This window comes from Cupressus sempervirens, chromosome 4 (genome assembly GCF_028749045.1).
Source record: "Cupressus sempervirens isolate cs-2001-9-10 chromosome 4, ASM2874904v1, whole genome shotgun sequence".
NCBI lineage: Eukaryota > Viridiplantae > Streptophyta > Pinopsida > Cupressales > Cupressaceae > Cupressus > Cupressus sempervirens.
In genome coordinates this window covers 162,927,129-162,948,945 of record NC_143121.1, presented here as the reverse complement: position 1 = coordinate 162,948,945, position 21,817 = coordinate 162,927,129, and the positions used below count along the sequence as shown (strand labels likewise).

At 32.3% G+C, this 21,817-nt stretch overlaps 1 protein-coding gene across 1 annotated transcript in view; it reads right to left on the bottom strand.

Annotated features, from left to right (window-relative positions):
• Positions 1-1,499: 1,499 nt before the first annotated feature.
• Positions 1,500-21,817, bottom strand: part of LOC149560485 (cysteine-rich receptor-like protein kinase 15) — a 50,078-nt gene continuing 29,760 nt past the window's right edge. The window contains exons 10-14 of the mRNA XM_089824700.1: positions 4,181-4,284; positions 3,892-4,102; positions 3,576-3,810; positions 3,259-3,409; positions 1,500-2,279 (exon numbers count right to left, since the gene is read on the bottom strand). Coding sequence (XP_089680826.1) covers positions 1,953-2,279; positions 3,259-3,409; positions 3,576-3,810; positions 3,892-4,102; positions 4,181-4,284 — 1,028 coding nt within the window. The 3' untranslated portion in view covers positions 1,500-1,952. The remainder of the gene's footprint in view (positions 2,280-3,258; positions 3,410-3,575; positions 3,811-3,891; positions 4,103-4,180; positions 4,285-21,817) is intronic.

Here is a 21,817-nt window from a genome sequence, read left to right as displayed (position 1 = left end):
AACAAGTTTTATTTTAAAAAGAAACACATCAAATTTTATGTTGCTCTAAATGTTGAACCACCTCTACAAATTTAAATGACTGTAAGTATTTTTTGTCATTTAAATTTGTAGAGGTGGTTCAACATTTAGATCAAAATGAAATTTAGTTTAAAAATTTCAAAATAAAACTTGTTAATGGGGAGGTTTGAATAGTTGGGAAATTAAATTTTGTGTGTAATAATTGGATGGAATATTATAGATTTTTTTTTTTCAAGTTATAATCATAGTGACTCCCAAACCCATTATGTCACAAATTAAATTTATCTAATGCTTATTGTCATATGTAATGACTCAAGAATAATGTCAACTTTAAAAATCACAACTTAAACAAGTGTTGTAACTAATTATAATTTCAGCTATAAATGTAAATATAATTATAATTCAATTATATTTATTAGACATAAAAAATATAGTATACTTAATAATTATTTAATAAATATAAAATTATTTAATTTAAAAATAAATAAGCTAATTAATAAGAAGGTTTTAATAATTAAAAATAATATTTAAGAAGCAAGGATTATATTAGTGTATTGTTTTTCTAATTAAATTAGTTAAATCCAAGATATAATTAATGGGTAATCAACCGAAGTATATATCAAAAGCTCACAATTTACCATTGTGTTGTAGACTCTTGTCTTGTCTATATTAATTACAATCTCTAACATCAATAGATTAATAAGTAGGAGATTGGTGAAGGTTTTTCAAATGGGGTTTCAAGCTTTGGGCTTAACCATGGAGGAAACTTAGTAGTTAAGCAAGCTCAGGCTGGAGTAGTACTGGGATGGGTAACCTCTTGGTGCTTCACCCTTATGAGCATCACCTAGATCCAATGAGTGCTAAGTGTTTCATTTATTCTCATGAGAGATGGATTCATGTTGAATCACTCCTTATGAAACATAGGTCAATGAGTTTGACTCAAAATCACCTAGTTAAATCTTGATAGCAATATCACAATTTGACTTGTTGTGGAAATTATCTCCTACTTATTAATTGATGAGCTTAAGAGGCTTCCTCACTACTTATGAAACATATGTCAATGAGTTTGACTCAAAATCACACAGTTAAATCCTGATAGCAATATCACAATTTGACTTGCTGTGGAAATTATCTCCTACTTATCAATTGATGAGCTTAAGAGGCTTTCTAATGAATGGTTCATAAGGCACAACACTTGGTGAAGGTTTTGCAAATGGGGTTGCAAGCTTTGGGCTTAACCATGGAGGAAACTCCATAGTTAATTGTGCTTGGGCTGGAGTAGTGCTAGGATGGGTGACCTACTGGGAAGTCCCGGTGCTTCATCCTTGTGAGCATCACCTAGATCCAATGAGTGCTAAGTGTTTCATTTATTCTCATGAGAGATGGATTCAACTCAAAATCACACAGTTAAATCATGATAGCAATATCACAAATCAATTAATTAGTACAAAACTAATTCATTAATTCTGCAAAGTCCTATATGAGACTGAAATTTAATATATTATCCATTACAACAATAATTTTTGAATGTTTAGAATCATCCATCAAGGACCTAAATTTTTATGAAATTTATGTTTACATGGTAAACTGTAACAATCACTACTCCCATCCACAAGCTGTGCCTTGGAAACCAAATTCACATGATGCCAGAAAAGGTCTGCAACGCCATTTTAAAAAAATGAGATTCCCACTACCGTGTGCAGGTACCAATAAACTTAACTCGATTCCCTCGTTGCAGTAAGGATAGAAAATAATCCCCCTTACCTGCTCCATGTGCCTCTCCACATGCCTTTGAAGCTAACAATATTCCCCGCAATGGGAGGTCCTCTTTCTCCGGCAGCACTCCCCGGTAAATTTCATGTTTCCGGCGAAACAGGCAGGATTGCACTTGTACTGCGTACAATGAATTGTGCGTAATTGATGCTTCTGTTACTTTACCTTGCTTCCATTCGAGTGAGGGAGGTTTCATTTATAGATGGAATCCTTTGAGAAGATGACGTGGTCATCCCTGATATGGTCTGAGACGATGTTCCCATGCTTTCGCTACTCCGGACAAAGGCAGGGATTGAAGGATTTGGCAAAGTCACTGAACTGCTGGAGAGCATCATAACAACATTAGACATCGCTGGACGAAGTGCTGCATCTGATTGTACACACAAAAGCCCAACATGAATGCATCTTAACGCCTGCTCCTCATTGATTTCTGATGCCTTTGAGTCTACCAGATTCAACGCATTTCCCTTCTTGAATAGATTCCATGCCTGTATCACATCTCATTAAAATAAGAGAATTTTGGAGGCTTCCTAATATCAAAAAGTAACAGATGAGAATGGAAACAAACACTATCAGTGGTTATGGCAAAAAAATTTTAAGGGTAAAGATTAAGCATTTAACTATTTAAAAAAGTTAAGGTTTCAATTTGAGTAATAATGTACACTAGGAGAAGAAATCAAGTAGCTGCTTAGGCTAACTTTGCGCATTTAGATCTCCTAAACCTAAGTCAAATTCTGCTGATTTTTTCGTTGTGCCTCCATTGGTGACTGGAGAACTTAAAGATAAGGTTCCAGCATTTTGACATGTAAGGATCTTTATGTAAAGGCCATGGAATGAGAAGTGGTAAAAATGTGTCATTTTAAAACACTCACTGGATACCCGTTATGTTCACTCCCCAATAGCCACTCATAAGAAAAAATGGTACTTTTCACACAAATAGACCAATTAGCAACCAAGAAAGCTATTAGTACACGTGTTACCATATTTTGGAGCTTTTTATTAGTGATAATTGGGGGTATCATGAATAAAAAGAGCTATAAAAAGTAAAAGAATATCGGCTATTGATACATAAATGATCAACTATTTGTATATGCGAGATTGTTTAAGTGAGTGATTATTGAGGGTCAGTATGACAATAAGTGAACAATTATTGAACTCAAAAATTAAAGGAATTCAAAAAATGATTTTGTTTGGTAATTAGCCCATTTGTGCACTGGTATTGACATATTTAGTCATGACTGTTAGGACTTTTGCTGACATTTTTGAGTGAACAACTATTGATGCAAAGAACAATAGATATTAGAAATCAATTTAAAATGAACACTTTTAGACCTTTCAGTATTTAATGATCTCTAGAGAGATCCGTGAGTACTCATAAGTTGAAACCTTAGCTTTAAGTAATTATAAAATTAAGATATACAAATGCTTGACACTTTCAAATGAACAAGGATAAATCCTATTTCTTACCCATTCTAACAAGTTTTGCATATGAGGAGGAAGACCAACAACAACGTTTTTCCTTCCACTGATTATTTCAAGCAACACCACTCCAAAACTGTAGACATCCACTTTAACCGACAACTGCCCCTGCATTGCATACTCTGGAGGCATATAACCGCTGCATCCAAATTGAAATTATATTAAAAAATAGAATAATTTATAAATGAAAAATAATTGGATGATAAATACAACTATTAGGAAAATATATTCACATTTAAAAAAAAATTAAAGTCATTAATTTGAATCTGAAAGTATACAAAGTTCATTGTCATTATTATGCTTACTATGTGCCTGCAACTCTTGTATGAACATATGACTCATCTTCAGGGAAAAGTTTGGCCAAACCGAAGTCTGCTATCTTTGCATTAAGTTTGTGGTCCAGTAAAATATTATTTACTTTAATATCTCTATGAATAATCCGTAGCTGTGAGTCCTCATGAAGGTAGAGAAGCCCACGTGCAATTCCAAAGATGATGTTGTGACGCTTTTGCCAATCTATCTCTCTACCCTTCTCCGAATCTGTCAACCAAATTTATTACAACATTGTAACCCCTTCATCTTCATCTTTGTAAGTAAAAAATATGACTAATGATGACTTACCAAAGATAAACATGTCCAAGCTCTTTTTAGGAAAATATTCATAAACAAGCAGCCTTTCATTTCCCTCAGCACAACATCCTAGTAGCTTTGCAAGGTTTCTATGTTGAATATTTGCCACCAGTTTCACTTCATTCATAAATTCTTTCTTTCCTTGTGCAGATTTAGCTGACAATTTTTTCACTGCTATCTCCGTTCCATCTCTAGTTATTCCCTACAACATAGAAAATAGATTTAGAGATCCCCATTCAAAAAGACATTAGTTTAAACGAAGATTAAACTACTGACCCACCTTGTATACCGCACCAAAACCTCCCTCTCCAAGTTTATTCTTGTGATGAAAATTTTCTGTTGCCTCTACTAACATTTCTAAGCTGAATACAAATTTTTGTTGCTCTTGCATAAGCAAACCAGAATCGGAGGAAAATCCACGTTCCTCTGCAGTTATAGAAGATAATGAAAACTGAGTTAAGCCTAGAGAAATTTCTAGAGTAAAACCATAAGAAGGAATGACCTTAGAAACTAGAAATGGAATCCAAAACAAGCACCTTGATTGTCAGCAGTGGTAGTAGTTGCCCTTCCGTGAATGACAGATTTAACCCTTTTTCTCAATGCAATCAAACAAACACCTAACGCCAGAACAATGCTTCCAATAATACCTAGAACTATGGGTAATGTTTTTGAAGATTTTTCTGTACAGTACAATAAACATTTGTTAGAAATCTGGCTCTATAATACTGCAAGAGGACTAAAAAAGAAAGATGATGTTATGAATGCAAGTTTTGCAAGTTTTGATAATTCAAGTCGGATAGAATTCGAATATTACTGAAAGGTAACATCAAGTCTTACACATAAACAAAAGTAATTCACAACAAAGAAACTGCCAGCAAAAGACCTAGAAACGGGATCAGCCTACGATACCTGAAACAGGGGTAATATGAACCCCTCATTTAGTTCTTTGAACTTGTCAGAAAAGTAATCCTCTTAAGAGGACGCTCACCCACATTGGAAGAAGAGAGATTTAAATGCAAGTTAATAAATGCTGTCTTCATTATTAATTTTAAGTGTGGCATCTAAAAAATACTGTAATCTCAAAAATGGGAAAAACAGTAGAAGAGCATATCTTTTCCAATAAGGATTTACAGATTCAAGCGAAGCTGGTAACTTTCCAATAACTATGAGATCAATGAAACCATTCAATTTTGAATTTTAAGTGTGGCATCTAAAAATAGCTGTAACCTCAAAAATGGGAAAAACAGTAGAAGAGCATATCTTTTCCAATAAGGGTTTACAGATTCAAGCGAAGCTGGTAACTTTCCAATAACTATGAGATCTATGAAACCATTCAATTTTGAAACAAATGTTAAGATGTAAATGATAAAAAAATCTAAGATACTTTTCATTTTTATAAAATTAAAAAGAAAACATTTCTTGTCTTTACATTCAATTGTTTGCAATTTTTTTACATGAATGTTTTAAATTACATTATCTGTGATTCACCATCTGCTCAGATTCTATTATCCTCTTACATTCAAATTATGAAACAAAGAGTTGTGGAAACATTGATGTCAAAAATTTAAACACAATCCAATCTAGAAAAAAGGAAATGCTTTAATTAAATGAAAAGAACATAATGTAATTCTTTGAACATACTTTTCGATGTTGTTGAAGTTCCATTAACCGTATTAGGTGAAGGGGCTACTGGAGGAGGAGCAGCAGCAGGTTTGGAAACAGCTGGAAGTGTGGAGGTATTTGTAGTGGATCCCTCAGGGGAGGGAGAGGACAACTGAGATGACTCAAAAAAGAGCCATGTCTCAAATCTCACCTTGCAGCTTCCATAGTAAACCCGGGCTCCTTGATTTGAAGAACAGCAAGCCTGCAATTCTATTCTCGCTTGAAACAGGCATGATCTACAATCCTGTATTGATATATCTCTCCAACACTGCACTAAACCATATAATACACCAGTAGCATTATAATTGGCCGACCCAGCAGCGAAACCCTTATTTGCAGGGATATAAGCTCTGTTTGACAGATTTGATAGAAGGCTGCTGGTTGTGGTTTTGAAAGCCTTATCGGTTATAGTATTTCTGTTCTTTGCGATTTTTGCTACAGTATTATCAAGAGTTGAAATGAAATTAGAATTCTGATAGCGTAGAAAGCAGTCATCCAACCATATTCGCCCACCTATATCGTTGGCGCAAACTTCTTGAATACTTGTATTGGCTTCAAGTGCACAGTTTGAGCATTTCACTGGCGATATATCTCCAGTACACTGCAAAAGACCATAGACCCTATTGGGAGATTGTCCACGGGAAGAAGTGTTAAACCCTGAACTTTGAGGTGCGTCAAGAAACAGATCATTGATAACCAGATTCAAGTTTGTCGAATAAGTGCTGCCATCAGTGAAAGTTGCAGAATTGCCGCAGGTATACCTTACGTAGGTACATATGACGCAAGGAAAGCTCATTCCAAACAGTAGAAGGATAAGGATTCGAAGAAATGTGGTTCCTCTGTGAGGAATACAAGGAAAAGAGTTGTACTTCATCACGAGGATTACAAGAAAAGTACAGACAGAAGAAAGATGAGGATTGGGGAAAAAACTGTGATTCCAGCTCTACAATGAAAGAGTTGTAGTTCATCATGTTTTTAATTGAAGTAGATGTATAAATAGAATATATTTTTCTTAAAGAAATAATAGTGTTCATTATATTATATTATAGATGGGGTAATGGGACAGATGGGAAGGACAAATATTATATTAGTTATTTTACCGGTCAGTTCAATTTAAGTTATGACCAATCTTAAAATGTTTACATTGGAAAGCAAAAATTCTTATTACCCACCTTAGGACTAACTCCCATCAACTTAGTTGTGAAAGTTTGCATTGGAAAAGACCTAAGGAGGCCTCCGAACAATTTTGTTCTCTTTGCAATTCTATGAATGTAGAAACTGAACAACATTTTATTTTTGAACGTATTGTTTACAAAGACACTTGAGATAAATTTATGAACATTTTAACAACTCACTATTAGAATAACTTATTCAACAAAGAACACATTAAAACATTAGATGCACTAATTATCAATTTTAATAAAAAAAAATGATTTACTTAATTTCAGACTGTCCCATAGATTATGTTTAACCTAATAAAAGTTAAAATTATTTTATTATTTTTCTCTAATATCAAATTTAAGAAAATAAGATGATGTACCTACGTTACTTGATACATATCCATTAACAGAATATCGAAAAAAATAATTCAATGCACTACAAAAACACAGTCAGCGTGAAGCGTATGCGTAAAGTGTAGGGTCTATGGAATAATTGTTATAAACAAGGGGAGAGTTCGTGTCAGACTTTGCTTGCATAGCACAGCTGGATCTCCCCAATATTGTCAAATACAACGTGCCAGATTTGCAAACCAGGAACCATTTAAACCATATCTGAGGGCCCATTTGTGTTTTTTTAAGGTACGAAATGATTTCGTACACTGCTTGCTTTGGAAGCTTGAAAATAATGAACACCATCTGTTCAGTTTTTTAAATCAATAATCTGAAGTTGTTCAAGTCTGGCTAGAATAAATTATAGAAAAGATAGAATACCTACTTTCACGCTTTTAGAAAATTTTCAAAATACGACAAGTTACAATTCAAAAGGCTGAATACAATAAGTGCAGAGGAATAATAATAGAGGAAAAATTCCACGTCAAATAAGAACGATAAATGATAAAGTAAATGATAAAGTTGATTCATTGTATGATGCATGTTGTTCAGATAAGCGCTCGTGGCTTGAAATCATAGTGGCTGATAATAGTAAGGTCAATTCATTGTTTGATAGATGTTTAGTAAAAAATCCTGTTAATAATATTATAGTACTTATAGTCCTTAGTCCAGATGAGAATGAATAAGTAATGTGAGTTGAACTTCGGTATTTTTAAAAATAATTATAAGTTGCTAAGTAGCAGAGATCATTTAAATAAATATGAATCATAGTATGAACTTATGATTATGAGTTCAAATTTATACGCATTGTATTTAATTCATTCTTATATAGATAATCAATATGCATACTTCTTTTTTATATTGAATATTTTGCTTGGTTAAGAAATGAAAAATGCTTAGCTTAAGAAAATAAATTTATGGTAACTACTAAGAAATAAATTTGGATATGTAAATGAAAGATGAAAATGAAAGGTTTAATGATTATAGATAAAGAGGTAGTTCATGCAATAACTATTAGTGAAGGGATTAATGATAAGATTAATTTATTTGACACAAGAAACTATACTAAGTAGTATGGCTTATAATTTAATAATTCTTATAATAATCTGAAATACATAAGGGACTATGATTGAAGTTGCAAAAAACAATGAGATAAAGATTTTATCATATTATCTATTGTTAAATATTGGCTCATCTTGTACTTGAACTATTGATATATAAGAGGTTTACTCATGTCAAGTATGAGTATGATTAGATTATAGGAGCTAGGTGAAGTAAATGTCAAGTACAAATTTCGATGGTTCTATTGGAAAGCTTTAGGAAGAATGACAATTTACCAATTTGACTTATAGAAATATTGTTGGAAGTAGGAGAATTTGTTGACATTTGGAGTATTGCAAGAATGTTGTATTAATGATCGATTTTGTCATTGATGTCAACATGTGTTCTTTACATAAAGACAAACTCGGATATCAGCTTTTGTAAATAGTGGTCCATTGATCAGTTCAGTGCAGGTAGTGGTTGACATATTTGAATATGCAAACATGCATTTGTGTAGAAGGAGTGTAGACATCATGTCTATGATTGATGTACTTTATTTGATATTCTAGACAAGTAGCAATTTGTTTAGTTGAGACTAGTAGAAAATAAGTGTGTATGAATGTATGCCAGAGACAATTCCAGTAATTTTGTTGTAGCTTGATGGTAAGTAGGATTTAATTCTAGACAATATGGTGTTAGTGTAGTTTTTTTTATTTCCTAGTGGGTTATTTATTTTTCCTTACATTGCTAGGTTTTTCCTACACTTTTAATAATCTTACATAGGTTAATAAAGCATGTCTTATTTAGTAAGTGGTTGCGAAGTGTCACCTTCCGACACATGAGCATCCATTAGCTATCTTAGGAAGATACTTTGTTATCTTTAGTCTGATAGATGGTTGCTCCTCATTGGTTGGTGTTGCCATCTCCTCCCTCTTCCTAGTCTATATAAGCATGCTACCTGGCTTTTATTTGTACTCGATCTCTTGTTTTTGCATCCTCTTAATGCTATTTTTCTTCTAGCATTTGCATTACTCTCTTGGATACCAACTCTATGTTGTTATTTTGATTTTGTATCATTTGCATTCATAGTTAGATATATATTCTTTGCACTAGTTTTCTAGGTTATTAATCTTTTCAAATTCTAACACATGGAAGGTGATAGAAGACTTGTTCATGTGCATATGTTCAGATTTGTGTGTTATTTGGCTTACTCTAGGAAGGTTGCTAATGTGTAACATGTGATACATATTAATGGAAATTGACTAGATCATTATAGCATGTGAATTGTTATTGGAAAGTGTTAATTTTTTAATTTATCATGTGGAACAATTCATGTGATTATTGTATAATTGCTTGATGAGGTGTATATGCCTTAGCATGGTCCTATATAGTTTACTGTACATTAGGAAAACCCTAATTGGTTGACCCAATAAATTATTTGTAATGTGCATAATGGAGGGTTATTTTATTTATGAAGTATGAGATGTGTCGAATAATGAGTATAGATGTGATCCTCAATGTTGGATTGTCAAAAAAGGATGAGGATGTTGGATGCTTTGAGAAGAGGTATGAATATAATCTATCATTTCTAGTGGATTTCAAAGGAACTATTTTGACAAAGTAACTTGTAGATCAATCAATTCACATTATTAGATTTGTTATCCTTTTGTAAAGAAGGTTTAACCTATGATCCTTTTGTTCTAATCAATTCTTAATAGAGTTAGAACTTTCTAATAATGGTTAAAGGTCTTCTAACAAGGATTTATCCCTTCATAGTAATTGTTGTACTAAATGCATTGTATGTGCCACCTAGCAAGGGAACATCCTTTCACAAGGAAATTATATATTAGTACACTATTTTATGAGTGTTATCCCCACTAGATTATTTCCCTCTAATGAAGGGTTTTCCTGAAAACAAAAGTTGGTGTAATTATTTTGTATAGTTCTTTATTGTTTTGCATTATTATTTTAATTCTTGGTGATCAGTTTTGTAAGTTTAGAATTAATTTTATTTTATCACCATTGATTCATGCTCCTCCCCCACCTATTTGTGATGTGTGGACTTTACAGCTTAACAAAAATTAAGAATATTTTTGTAATAAAAAATAATGTATCCATGAAATATAACCATTTTGACAAAGAAACAACAATTCTTGAGTGGTTATCACTACTAATAAACTATTTCAACACTCCAAGTTTTATATTTGTAAAAAATAAGGCATTTTACTATTCATTTTATTTTATTTTTATTTCATTTTATACTTGGGTGGCTTTATTTAGAAGCATTACATAGTAAAAGAAAGATGTAATGTAATGTACATGAAAAGCTTTTTGATGGCTCAATGTCCTCTCAAAAGTATAAAAAGATACATCTTGCTTGATTTCTCTAGATGCAACACCTCATGCACTTGCAACCTAGTTGTAGATATTATAGCTATTTATATGGAATTATTCTCTTAGGTGCACTAATATATTTTAAGGCCCAAAATAATTCTTTCACCCATTAAGTGTCTCTTGTGGTTATTTTATCCTTGTGAGGTACCCCTTACCATTTAAGGTGTCCTTTGTAGATGTACTATGAAACCACCATGGTAGAAACCCTCTTGGGATTGTGGTTGTAGCCCATAAAATTCCATCATTATGCCTCAAGAACCCCTCTAATCATTTTATATCAATAAGTGGTTAGTATTATCTGTTATTTTAAATAAATAGCTTGATCTATAGATATAGTTTCTTATGATAGATGCAATGGAAGATTTGCATAAATATATACTAGAGAAGTGGTTTCCTATGGTAGAAGATTACATTGAGATGAAATTTATGCTCATGAATTTCTTGATATATTTTTTCATTCTATGATTATGTTATATCAATCAAGGTTTTGTTGATCAAAAAAGGGTTTCACACCAACTCTCTCTTCATCCTTGGATGATTTGGATTAACTTGTTAAAGGAATCTATTGATATTTTATAATTCCTAAACTCTTATGATATGAAAATAATGCCAAAATGTAATGATTTTCCTTCTTCTTTTTTGAATTGTAACCTAAATTTATCAATCATGTACTATTCTTGATGTCTGACTGGATTATAAGATGGAGCAATTTGGAAAACTATTGTGAAAATATTTTATACATATATTATGAAGGAAATCACACTATTGAACACATAGATAAACAGAGAAGGATCTATTGTACAAGAGATTTTGGTAATTGGTCCCTAGTACATGACCTTGGAAGTAAAACAAAGTATTTACATTTCCTTGTAATGACCTTAGCATTAGGCAATGTAAAGTGCAATGGTATTGCACAATACATTGTAGGGTTTTGCTCCTCGGTTTTCTCTTAGGCACCAAACTTGGTCCTATTTCCCTCCAACCAATCCAACGTTGAGTTCTCTTTAAGCTTTTATCTAAGATACCCCTCTAGGGTGCTATCTTTAGTAGATTAATCTAACCTTACTCTGAGGTTTTTGAACCCTTATGTACACCAAACCCTTCTTTCCTAAGCCCTCCTTAGGTATCCCTCTTCACTTGCAACCTAGGATCTCCTCAACAATACATGTAGGATATGTGTGAGTTTCCTTCATACTGTATACTAAACCCATTTTATTCACTTTGACCATCTTAATGGAATATGAAAGACCCACAACAATGTTTTGTGTAATTAGGCCTAGGGGCCACCTAAAATAATTACCCTCCTAATCAAGAAAAAGGCATTATATTTTTCCCAAATCACCTTAACAACCCTCAATTAAATTTTAGATTATGATACCATTTTGAATCAAGAATAAAACTTTATAGTATGGTATGTGGATTTTGTTGTTGACTAGGTCAACCAAAATAGCACTATAAAGGCTTATATAAACCCTTAAACAATGAGGGCTTTCTCTAACACTTCCAAAATGGACTATTTTCAAGGTAAAAGTGACAAATGATCCAGACTTCTCCATAATTAATTATCATAAAACAATAATTATTTGACACACATTCAAAAAAAAAAAAAATGTAGCATGAAAATTTATCTTTAAGCTTGCTTGCCACATTGAAATGCCAAGTAGCATCATGACAAAAATATGGGTTTGATGATACTATTATGAATTGATGGAAATTATGTAGTATATAGAGTGACCTAACATTCCTTCAAGAATCATCAAATTCCCATGATGGAGTGTTAGGGAAATTCCATAGATTTCATACCCTCGTTATGAATGCTTCCTTAAAGTAGTCTAAACTAAATTACTTATTTCTTCCTCCAAATATAACATAAATAATTCAAACCAAATTAAATGGAAATATATCTCATATGTTTATGTACTCATGATAAAAGATTTAGGGATTCAATGCATACTAGTCCATGCAAGTACATTGAACAACATTAAAACAATGGAAAATCCTATTGGACAACACCAAAAAGCCTTGAATTGTATTCCAAATTGCAAGTCACACCATGAATCAATCCAATAGATTAAAAATTCCTTATTCAAATTGTTCCAACAAATATTTAAACTAATGTACTATTAAAAGACAAACTAATGACCATTTTGCAAAAGTTGTCAAAGTTGCACTTTGACAACTTTGCAACATCATGACAACATTTTGCATCTTAAGGGAATTTTTGAATCTTTTCCTTATAATCTACTTTAAACTCTTATTTATTGAACAAAATAAAATCCTATGACCTTAGGTGCAATTTCTTGCCAAGGAACCCAAAAGAAGTTAACCTAAAGTTTCACAAAGTTTTCCAAACATTTTTTTAAAGATAATAACATAACAACAACATATATAAAATAGTGGAAGCAATAACATACACATCAACACATACCATAAAACATATTAAAATTCTTGAGGATCCCATGATGTTGAATCACATTTAATTTTAATTAATACTAAAACCAATATGTATCACACGTCCACATTTAAGATTTACTATGGGTTCAAATCCATTTAAATAATATACAATTATCCTGAATGCCACTTGGCAATAATAAGAATGTGCAATCATCCACTGTACATGTCACAAGCTATGAAAGGCTAAAAGAATATACATTATAAAATAGATTACATCATCTCTTTAAGATCCATAAAATAAAATACAATAAGTATAACCATCCAACATAGTACACAAAGATAGAATGAAAACAAATACAAAACAAGGAACTCCAGCCATGACATCGAACTGATAGATCTCAATGGTAAAAGTAAAAATCACTAACAACTAACCTTGTGTTAATCCAATAAGTTCCACTCCCACTGCACTAAGGAGATAGTCTCAAGTCCCAAACAAGGTAACAAACTCAAAAGTCAAATCCAACATCTATGTCAAGGAAAACCTAAAAGCAATATAACTCAAAGGTATCAAGATATAAATGACATTTGAACCTAGAGGCTATAATGACATGTAGGGAATCTATTATGCTAGTGGGAAAGTGTCATTTCATGATCCAAATCTAAAGTTGCTTGGCTATTCTTTTAATCCTTTTCCCCCTTAGTGACTCTATGTGGCACTAGTATCCTTTGATACTAACAAGGTATACTAATGATGCATGGTCACAACCAAGTGTCCTCTCTACTCTGATCCTAGCCTATAATAGAACTCAAGGCATGGGTGACGAAAATAATGACTCTTATTAATTAATTTTACTCACATTTAATGTAGTGTTATCACTTATTAAAATAACCTACAATGCGTTACCCATTAGCCTCTTTAGGGTCTTAGCCTCCATTGCAAGGCACTTCCCAACATAACATACATATAACCTATCCTAAGCTTAGTAAAGAAAAAATGATCTCAAAAGACCACATACCATACATCATTTCTTTAAATGAGCAACTAACAAGTATCGAAATCACTAGTCAAAATACAAGCATCACTAATATGACCATCGTAACAAGATTGATCCAATAAAGTACACATAAACCAATCATGACATCATATGTTATCACCAAAATAATAACTCTTGGCTTCTAGTAGACATCCTGAACTAGTCAACACTCTAAGTCAACCCCAAACATAATCACACAAGAAAGCATACAACTAATAATGTAGTTTCATAGTTTTGAGTTTACATCAAGGTTTAAGTTTTCATTTCATTGCCATTTTTTAGTTTTCTAAAGTTTACAATTTTTTAATGTACTTTTCACATACAATATCATAATCCATTAACTCCAATTTTAATTAATATTATTAATATTTAATTCAATAGTCATTAGATTATTAAAGATAATAATAATCACTAATTTCTTTTATTGGTAAATAGTAGAAGCCTTTGATTATATTAATTTAATATATATAGAAAAAAAGAGTATCCTCATTCAAACAGGCACTGGTAGGAAAGAAAGGAGAAGAAAACCTCCAGTCTTTCCCAAGACTGTAGTCCTTTATTATTACATTATTAAAAGGGGCATACCCTAGTTTTCATACTCCAAAGTTTTATTATCATTGCAAGGAAGAGGACTAGAGTCCTTTTTTGAATTTTGTAAACTTTGATGATTCCTATACCAATCAATCATAAACCTGTATCTAAGAAAATTGTTTTAGCCAGAACTTTATACTCTTAATAAGTACCCCTTCTTAGCTATTTTTGTTGAGACGCACGTACCTTACGATCCTACTAATCAATTATGCAACTTAGAGCAAAACATTAGTGTTGTTAGTTAAAAACAATTGAAGATTTGAGTTCTTGGTAGTACACTAAAAAGCTTTGATAATCCATGAGGAACAAGAATATAGGGGTCAATCCCAATAAAGCTGATCACTTTCAAATTTAATTGAATATTCACTTAGTCCTAACATTCTTTAATCAATTCCAGAAACCACATCAGTTATTTAGATTCCCACTAAAAAATGGGTTTTAATATATTAGTCTGAAACTCACTGAACTTTTAGTGGTTAGTTCTTTCATATGAAAAGAGATTACTACTCTTACTTATTCAAATAATGCCATTTAATAATATCATATTAAGATTTTTTTCTTTTTTGAATTGCATTTGTGGAATGCTTTGTATGATTACTTAATTAAACTTCTAGGATGATTTGGATCATTTAAAACTACTTAGTTTTATTATCATCGTTAGTCTAATTTTGGCCAAACATTTCTTTTCTCTCAACTATAAACAGAACTCGAAGTTATTAACAAAATATATAATTCATCCTAAGTAGATTCAATCCAGACACAATGCACCATTGAGAAGAGGCAAAGGAATAAACAAACTCACCACTAATATGGAAAATACATTCATATATATTAATATCATCATGAATTTATAGAAATTAGGATTAGGGAAAACCAAGCTACTATACAATGAAAACAAGCTTACTAATCTTTGCCTATAAAGGATACCAAAATTCAAAGTATCAAGCAACGACCTATGTAACATCTAATATTATCCTTAATTTCTTACATAGACTCAAAACAAAGCATACTATTTATAATACTATTCCAAATGAAGAGACATTATATACATACAATGATTGCCTATGACATGCCAACCTCACAACCTATGAGTAGCATCGCCTTCAGGGCTAAAAGGATAAGACAAAAAAATGAAACAAAGATAAGAACATAACTGAAGGGGCTGAGGGAAAAATAGAGAAAAAAAAGAAGGGGAAACCTCAAACCGATAGTAGATGTTCAAAAACTAGTCATCCACATATTACTCGTATGTCTATTTCTAGAAAACCATAATAATTTTTTCGATATCCTTGGAATTCTTAGATTGGAAATTGGGTGGGAATTCAAAGTCACTCTTTTCCCTGGTAGATTTTTCTATGTTAGGGATGCTGAATTCTAGTGCTTCTAGATTCTCTATCTTCACACCTAGATGGAAATAAGATTTAAAAATGTCGAGGTAGTTTTTAAGCCAAGCCTTGCCTCGATCCTCTGTAATCCCTCTCCACCTAAGGAGAAAATGAACTCTAGCATCCATTTTCAATCATTCTTGGTCAAAGAACTTATATTCTTGAATAACTAGAGAAGGGCATCTGGGTAAAATGGCCAAATCAAAACTCCCAAGTGGATGAGCCATATACATTTTTGGAAGAGGAACCCTAAGTTCCTCATCTAAACTCATGATGGTTTCTTCCAAACCTATATACCAAACTAGATCAAAAACATTATGACAAAGTCTTATCATTGCCCATTTATCTACTTTGGCTCTGGCCAAATAGCCTATGAATGCCCCTATGATATCACTATTAATTCTCCATAAGAAATCATAGTTGAAAGTCCCTTCTCCTAGGACACGGCTCACCATGATCCTTGTCATATTGTCCACCAGTTTTAATAGATGACTCCATCTCTTAGGCTTCACATTGCCACAAAATGCCATGGTCCACACTTTTGATACATGGAAAACATAGATATTGGTATCCATAATAATATTTAAAAATAGCTTAAGCTCAAAGAGATAGGGATGAAATAGGTATAAATAGAAAAAAACTACAAGTGAAGGATCTAGAAATGCCTAGATTTATGCTAACATTAGCTTATGCCAGCTATGTGATGCCAATGTGGACCAATACCAGATGGAGCCTAACCACACTTCATGATGGAGAAGTAAGGGGAACAAAAGACTATAGATGTTAAAAGGTGGGTAGAAGAACATAAAATAGAAATATTAAGTTCTCCTAATGATTACTTGATTGGTATTATAGAATTGTTCTCATAATAATTGAGAAACTACACTTCTATTATGAAAGATGTCTAAATTAGCTATACTTTTAACGATATAACCAGTTTGGTAGGCCCATAATAACTCTCTGTCTACCTCTAAATCTACCTTATAAATGTGGAAATTTGATAATACATGGACGAAAGCACAAAATGAGAAGAGTAAAAGAAGCACTATGATATGTGGTATTAATAAGGAGGGGATGTTATTAAAAAGGAAACCTAAATACCTAAGATGTTCTACAAGGTTGATCTGGATGAATTGTCTGGTTAAAGTTAGAGATATTATATGATGTTAGTTGGAATTCTTATAACTGACCACTAAAAAATTAATAAGAGTTACGGGCTTCTATTAAAACTAATTATCATTGAAGACCAAAATATTTTTTCCATCAACACCCTCATTTGCCACTTGATCTAGCTTTTTGCTACCTTCCTAAAAAAATGACATATTTGTGTCTCAGCAAAATGGTCTAGAATATTAAGAACTTCTTCCAATTTTGAGTTTAAGACCCAATTAGGCATCAATATTTTCCTAATAGTGTTTAGTACAATTTGTGAGTCTACTTCAATAATAATCTTAGCTATGCCTAAATTTAGAGAAATTTTGAGGCCTTCTTGCAATGCTTCTAGTTTGGCTAGATTGTTAGTCATAGGCTCTATGGATTTGGCCCTTTTAAAAATCCACTTTCCTAACTCATTATTAATGATACACCTGATTCTAGTAAATCCTAGATTTCCTTTAGATGCTCCATCAAAATTTTACTTGGTCCACCCTATCGGGAGGGGGGGGGTTCCATTTGCACTTCTCCCTTGCTTCTTTATTCTTCTTTTTATATGTGAATGGAGGATTAATGAGGTTTTTCCAATTCTTTTTCATTGGATGATCCCATCTCAAAAAAGATCCTTCTTCTTGTTGGGTATTCTTGTAGTGAGAGGTTAAAGTCTCAGTTATACATGCCTCAATTTTTTTAACAATCTCATCAAGCGGCATATCCTAGTCATAAAATATTCTTCTATTCCTTTCTTTCCATACCTCCCATATGAGGATATATGTGAAAATATTCCATATTCTACTATAGATGCCTTTATAACTATTTGTTTGCTAGCCCTTAATAAAATCAACTAATGATGCTGGCATAGGTGCATTCTAGCCCCACAATATTGCGTATATGTACATCTATATAAGATGTGATCATTATCTTCATTATCTTTTCTACAAAGCACACATCTTGATGGGCCCTCAATACCCAACATCTAGATTTTGTCAGCCATAAGAATCTTATTCTAAAATGCTAGTCATAAAAAGAAACCTACCTTTAGCAAACATGACGAATCCAAATAAAGTTTTAGTGGGATTTCCACTTCATCCCATCTTTGGGTATTAATGAGAGTTCTATAACCATTTTTGACACTAGACCTGCCAACTTTTGATGTAGCCCATATCAAATTGTCATTTAGTTCTAATTTCTTGACTTTCCTACTCTGGATTATTTTTTCATATACCTTGTTTGCTACAAGTTCCATGTCTATATTGCCCATAGATTTCCATTCCCAGCTTGTGATTCCATTGATCATTTTTTTGGTTTCATAATCACAGACCTTGCACCCCTAGGATTTAACTAATTTCTCTTTGATGCATTCTGGGATCCCCATTTTGTCTACTAAAGGATACCCATCCCATGAATCTTCCCAAAATAAAGCTTCATCACCCTTTCCAATGTCCTAAGTGAGATATTTTCTAATAAGGCCACGACTTTTGACTACAAAATTCTAAATTTTAGATCCTTTGGGGAGGGTCCTCATTCTAAAGATGGAATAGGGGTTAACTACATTAAGGTACTTGCTATACATAATTTTAGCCCATTTATGTTCCCTTTTTACAAAAAGGTGCCAAGTGAGTTTCACCCCTAATGCTTCATTTTTCCAATTTAAAGTTTCAATACCTAGACCTCCTAACTCATTTGGCTTACATATGTTATCCCATCTTATGAGGGCTAATTTTTTTGAGTCATCACAATTATTCCAAAGGAAGTTTCTAATTTTTGCCTTAAACTTCTTATTAATATGTTTAGATAAAAGAAGGCAGGAAAGCAGATAGGTTGGGAGGGCACACAACACTAATCTAATCTTGGTTACTTTACTAGCTTTTGTGAGCCATTTATCTTTCCATCCTGCTATCCTAGCATCCAATCTATCTAGAGTATGCTACCACGCCTTAGTAGATTTACTTCATTTTTCTAACTTGATTCCTAATTATTTACAAGGAAACATGCCCCTTTTATACCCCAAGATGCTGGGAATCTACACTTCCATTTCAGGTTTGGTATTAATGGAAAAAAATTCAGATTTTGCAACATTCACTTTTTGACCCGATGCTTCCATATACTGCTAAATGATAGATCCAATGTTTAGGGCCTCTTTTGTAGTACTTTCACATGATAGAATAGTATCATCTACATATTGTTTGTGGGTAATATTGGGGATATTTCCAATTATAGAAATTCCATTTATTTTCCCTCATTGTGATCCTTAGTAATTTCTCTCCCAAAGGCCTCTACCATAATAATATATAGGAAAGGTGAAAGAGGAGCTCCTTGTCTAATACCTATTGAAGTGTCAAAGAAACCTTCAGGGGTCCCATTAATAAGGACTAAAATTAATGTAGTGGAGATGCACTGGTAGATGAAATTAATCCATTGGTGTGAGAATCCAAAGGCTTCTAAAGTTTTACATAAAAACCTCCAATCAACCATATCATATGCTTTTTGGATATCCAATTTCATGAACACACTTGCCACTTTATTCTTATTGGTTGAATGTAGCATTTCTTGAATGATAAGAATTCCATCTTGGATCAATCTACCTAGAACAAATCATGTTTGTTCTTCTGATATGATCTTGGGAAGAATCAATTTAAGTCTATTAGCTAAAATTTTAGATAAGATTTTATAGATAGTATTGCAAAGAACTATAGGTCTAAAATCCCCAGGATTTTCAAGGTCATCTTTTTTAGGAATTAGGGTGAGAAAGGTATAGTTGATTTTAGACAAAAAAAATCCACCATTTCTTGATGCTTCAATTGCTTTCCAAAGGTCAACACCAATAATGTCCCAACATTTTTTATAGAAGAAGGTTTGGAATCCGTCTGGACTAGGAGATTTGTCAAGGTTCATGCTAAATAATACCAATATAACTTCTTCCAAGGAGATAGGTTTGTTCAAAGCTTTATTATCTTCTAACATAACCACTTTAGGTATGGCTTTGGGTATTTTTTCTTGAGCTACCCTATTCAAGCTATCATAATTGTTTAGAATGTTTTGAAAGTGACTCGCAAAGATCTTAGCTATTTTATTTGAGTTTTTAGTGATAGTACCCAATGGATCTTTTATTCTTAATATTTCACTTTTAGATCTATTATGTCATGTGGAATTATGAAAAAAAAATTCATTTTGATCTCCTTCTGCTAGCCATTTTTCTTTTGACTTTTGTGTCCAAAAGACTTCTTCTTTAGCAATTATGTTTTCTTTCTTAGCAAGTAATTCTTTTTCTAGAGAAAAGTTGTCATTATCCATTCCCTTTCTAATTACCTATAAATGTAGTTATTTTAATATTTTCTCAATCTCTAACTTTTCTTTAAATATATATTTAAAATGTTCTTTGTTCCACTTAAGAATGTTTTCTTTAATTCATTTTGGAGACAAAAATATACAATTTAGAACCTTTAAAATTACCTTGATTCCACCATTCTTTAATAAGTTCCAGAAAGTTTTTGTCTAAAAACCACATTTATTCATGCTTGAAAGGATTTCTAATAGATTTAAAAGATTTAGAGAATTCAATATGAACAGTGTAGTGGTCTGATCTTGCTACTGGTAGAATTGAGGATTGGATATTGAAATTTGAATCATGCAGTTCTCCTTTGAGAAAAAATCTATCTAGTTTCTCAACTATATAAGAGAATCTTTCTTGTCAAGCAAGTTGTTTAGGTCAAACCATTTAAAAAAATCTTTTGACACTTGAGAAGTTTTTTGGGTGCCACCAAATTTTTCATCTATATTTAAAATAGTGTTAAAATAACCCCCTATGAGAATAAGTTCATTGCTATGGTTATTGATAAATATACTAGTTTTGCCCCATAAGATTTTTTTTATCAGTGTTATAGATTGAGCCATAAATATTTACTAAAATAAACTATAGGTTAGTTTTGATGCTTTTGACTCTACTGCTCATCCAAGAATTATTTGAATTTAATATATTTAAAGTAACTTTCCTGGGACTCCAAATCATACCTAAACCTCCTGAGGCTCCTCTACATTCATGCAGGTTAATGTTCTAACTACATAACCTTTTTCCTAGCCTAGTTCCTTCTTTCTTATTTAATTTTGTTTCTTGTAGTATAATACTTTTAGGTTCAAATTGTTTTAAGTTATGCTTTAGTAATAATTTTTTTCTAGGGGCATTTAGACCCCTAGCATTCTAAGTAGTGATCTTCATACTTCCTTCGGAAGGATCTTCCCCTTCCCTAGATTAAGCAACTAGTTGATCTTTTGCCATTGTTTTCCCTGCCTGTCAGCTTTTCTGAGTTCCTTAAGAGATTTCTCACCTCTTTTAGTTTTCATTTTTCCATATTTGGTATAAATTATCCCTTCTTGGTTCATTTGAATACCCAACTGCTCTATGTTCCCTTGCGCATTTAAAGTAATTTCAGATTCATTTCCTTCTTTTTCATCTTTATCTTCATTTACTAATTCTTGTAATATCTGTTCTATGAGAAATCTCTGATCATTTATGAGGTTATCATCTGATGTTGGTAAATTATTGATGCCATCCTCTTCAAGGTCATCACCTTGGACTATCATTGGTAAATCTTCTGTTAATTGTAAGGCTTTACTTATTTTATCTTCAACCTCAATAATTAACAAATCTCTCTTTAAGTCTTCAAAAGTATAGTTGCCTCCAACTAGTTTCAAATCTTACTGCAATAGATCTTCT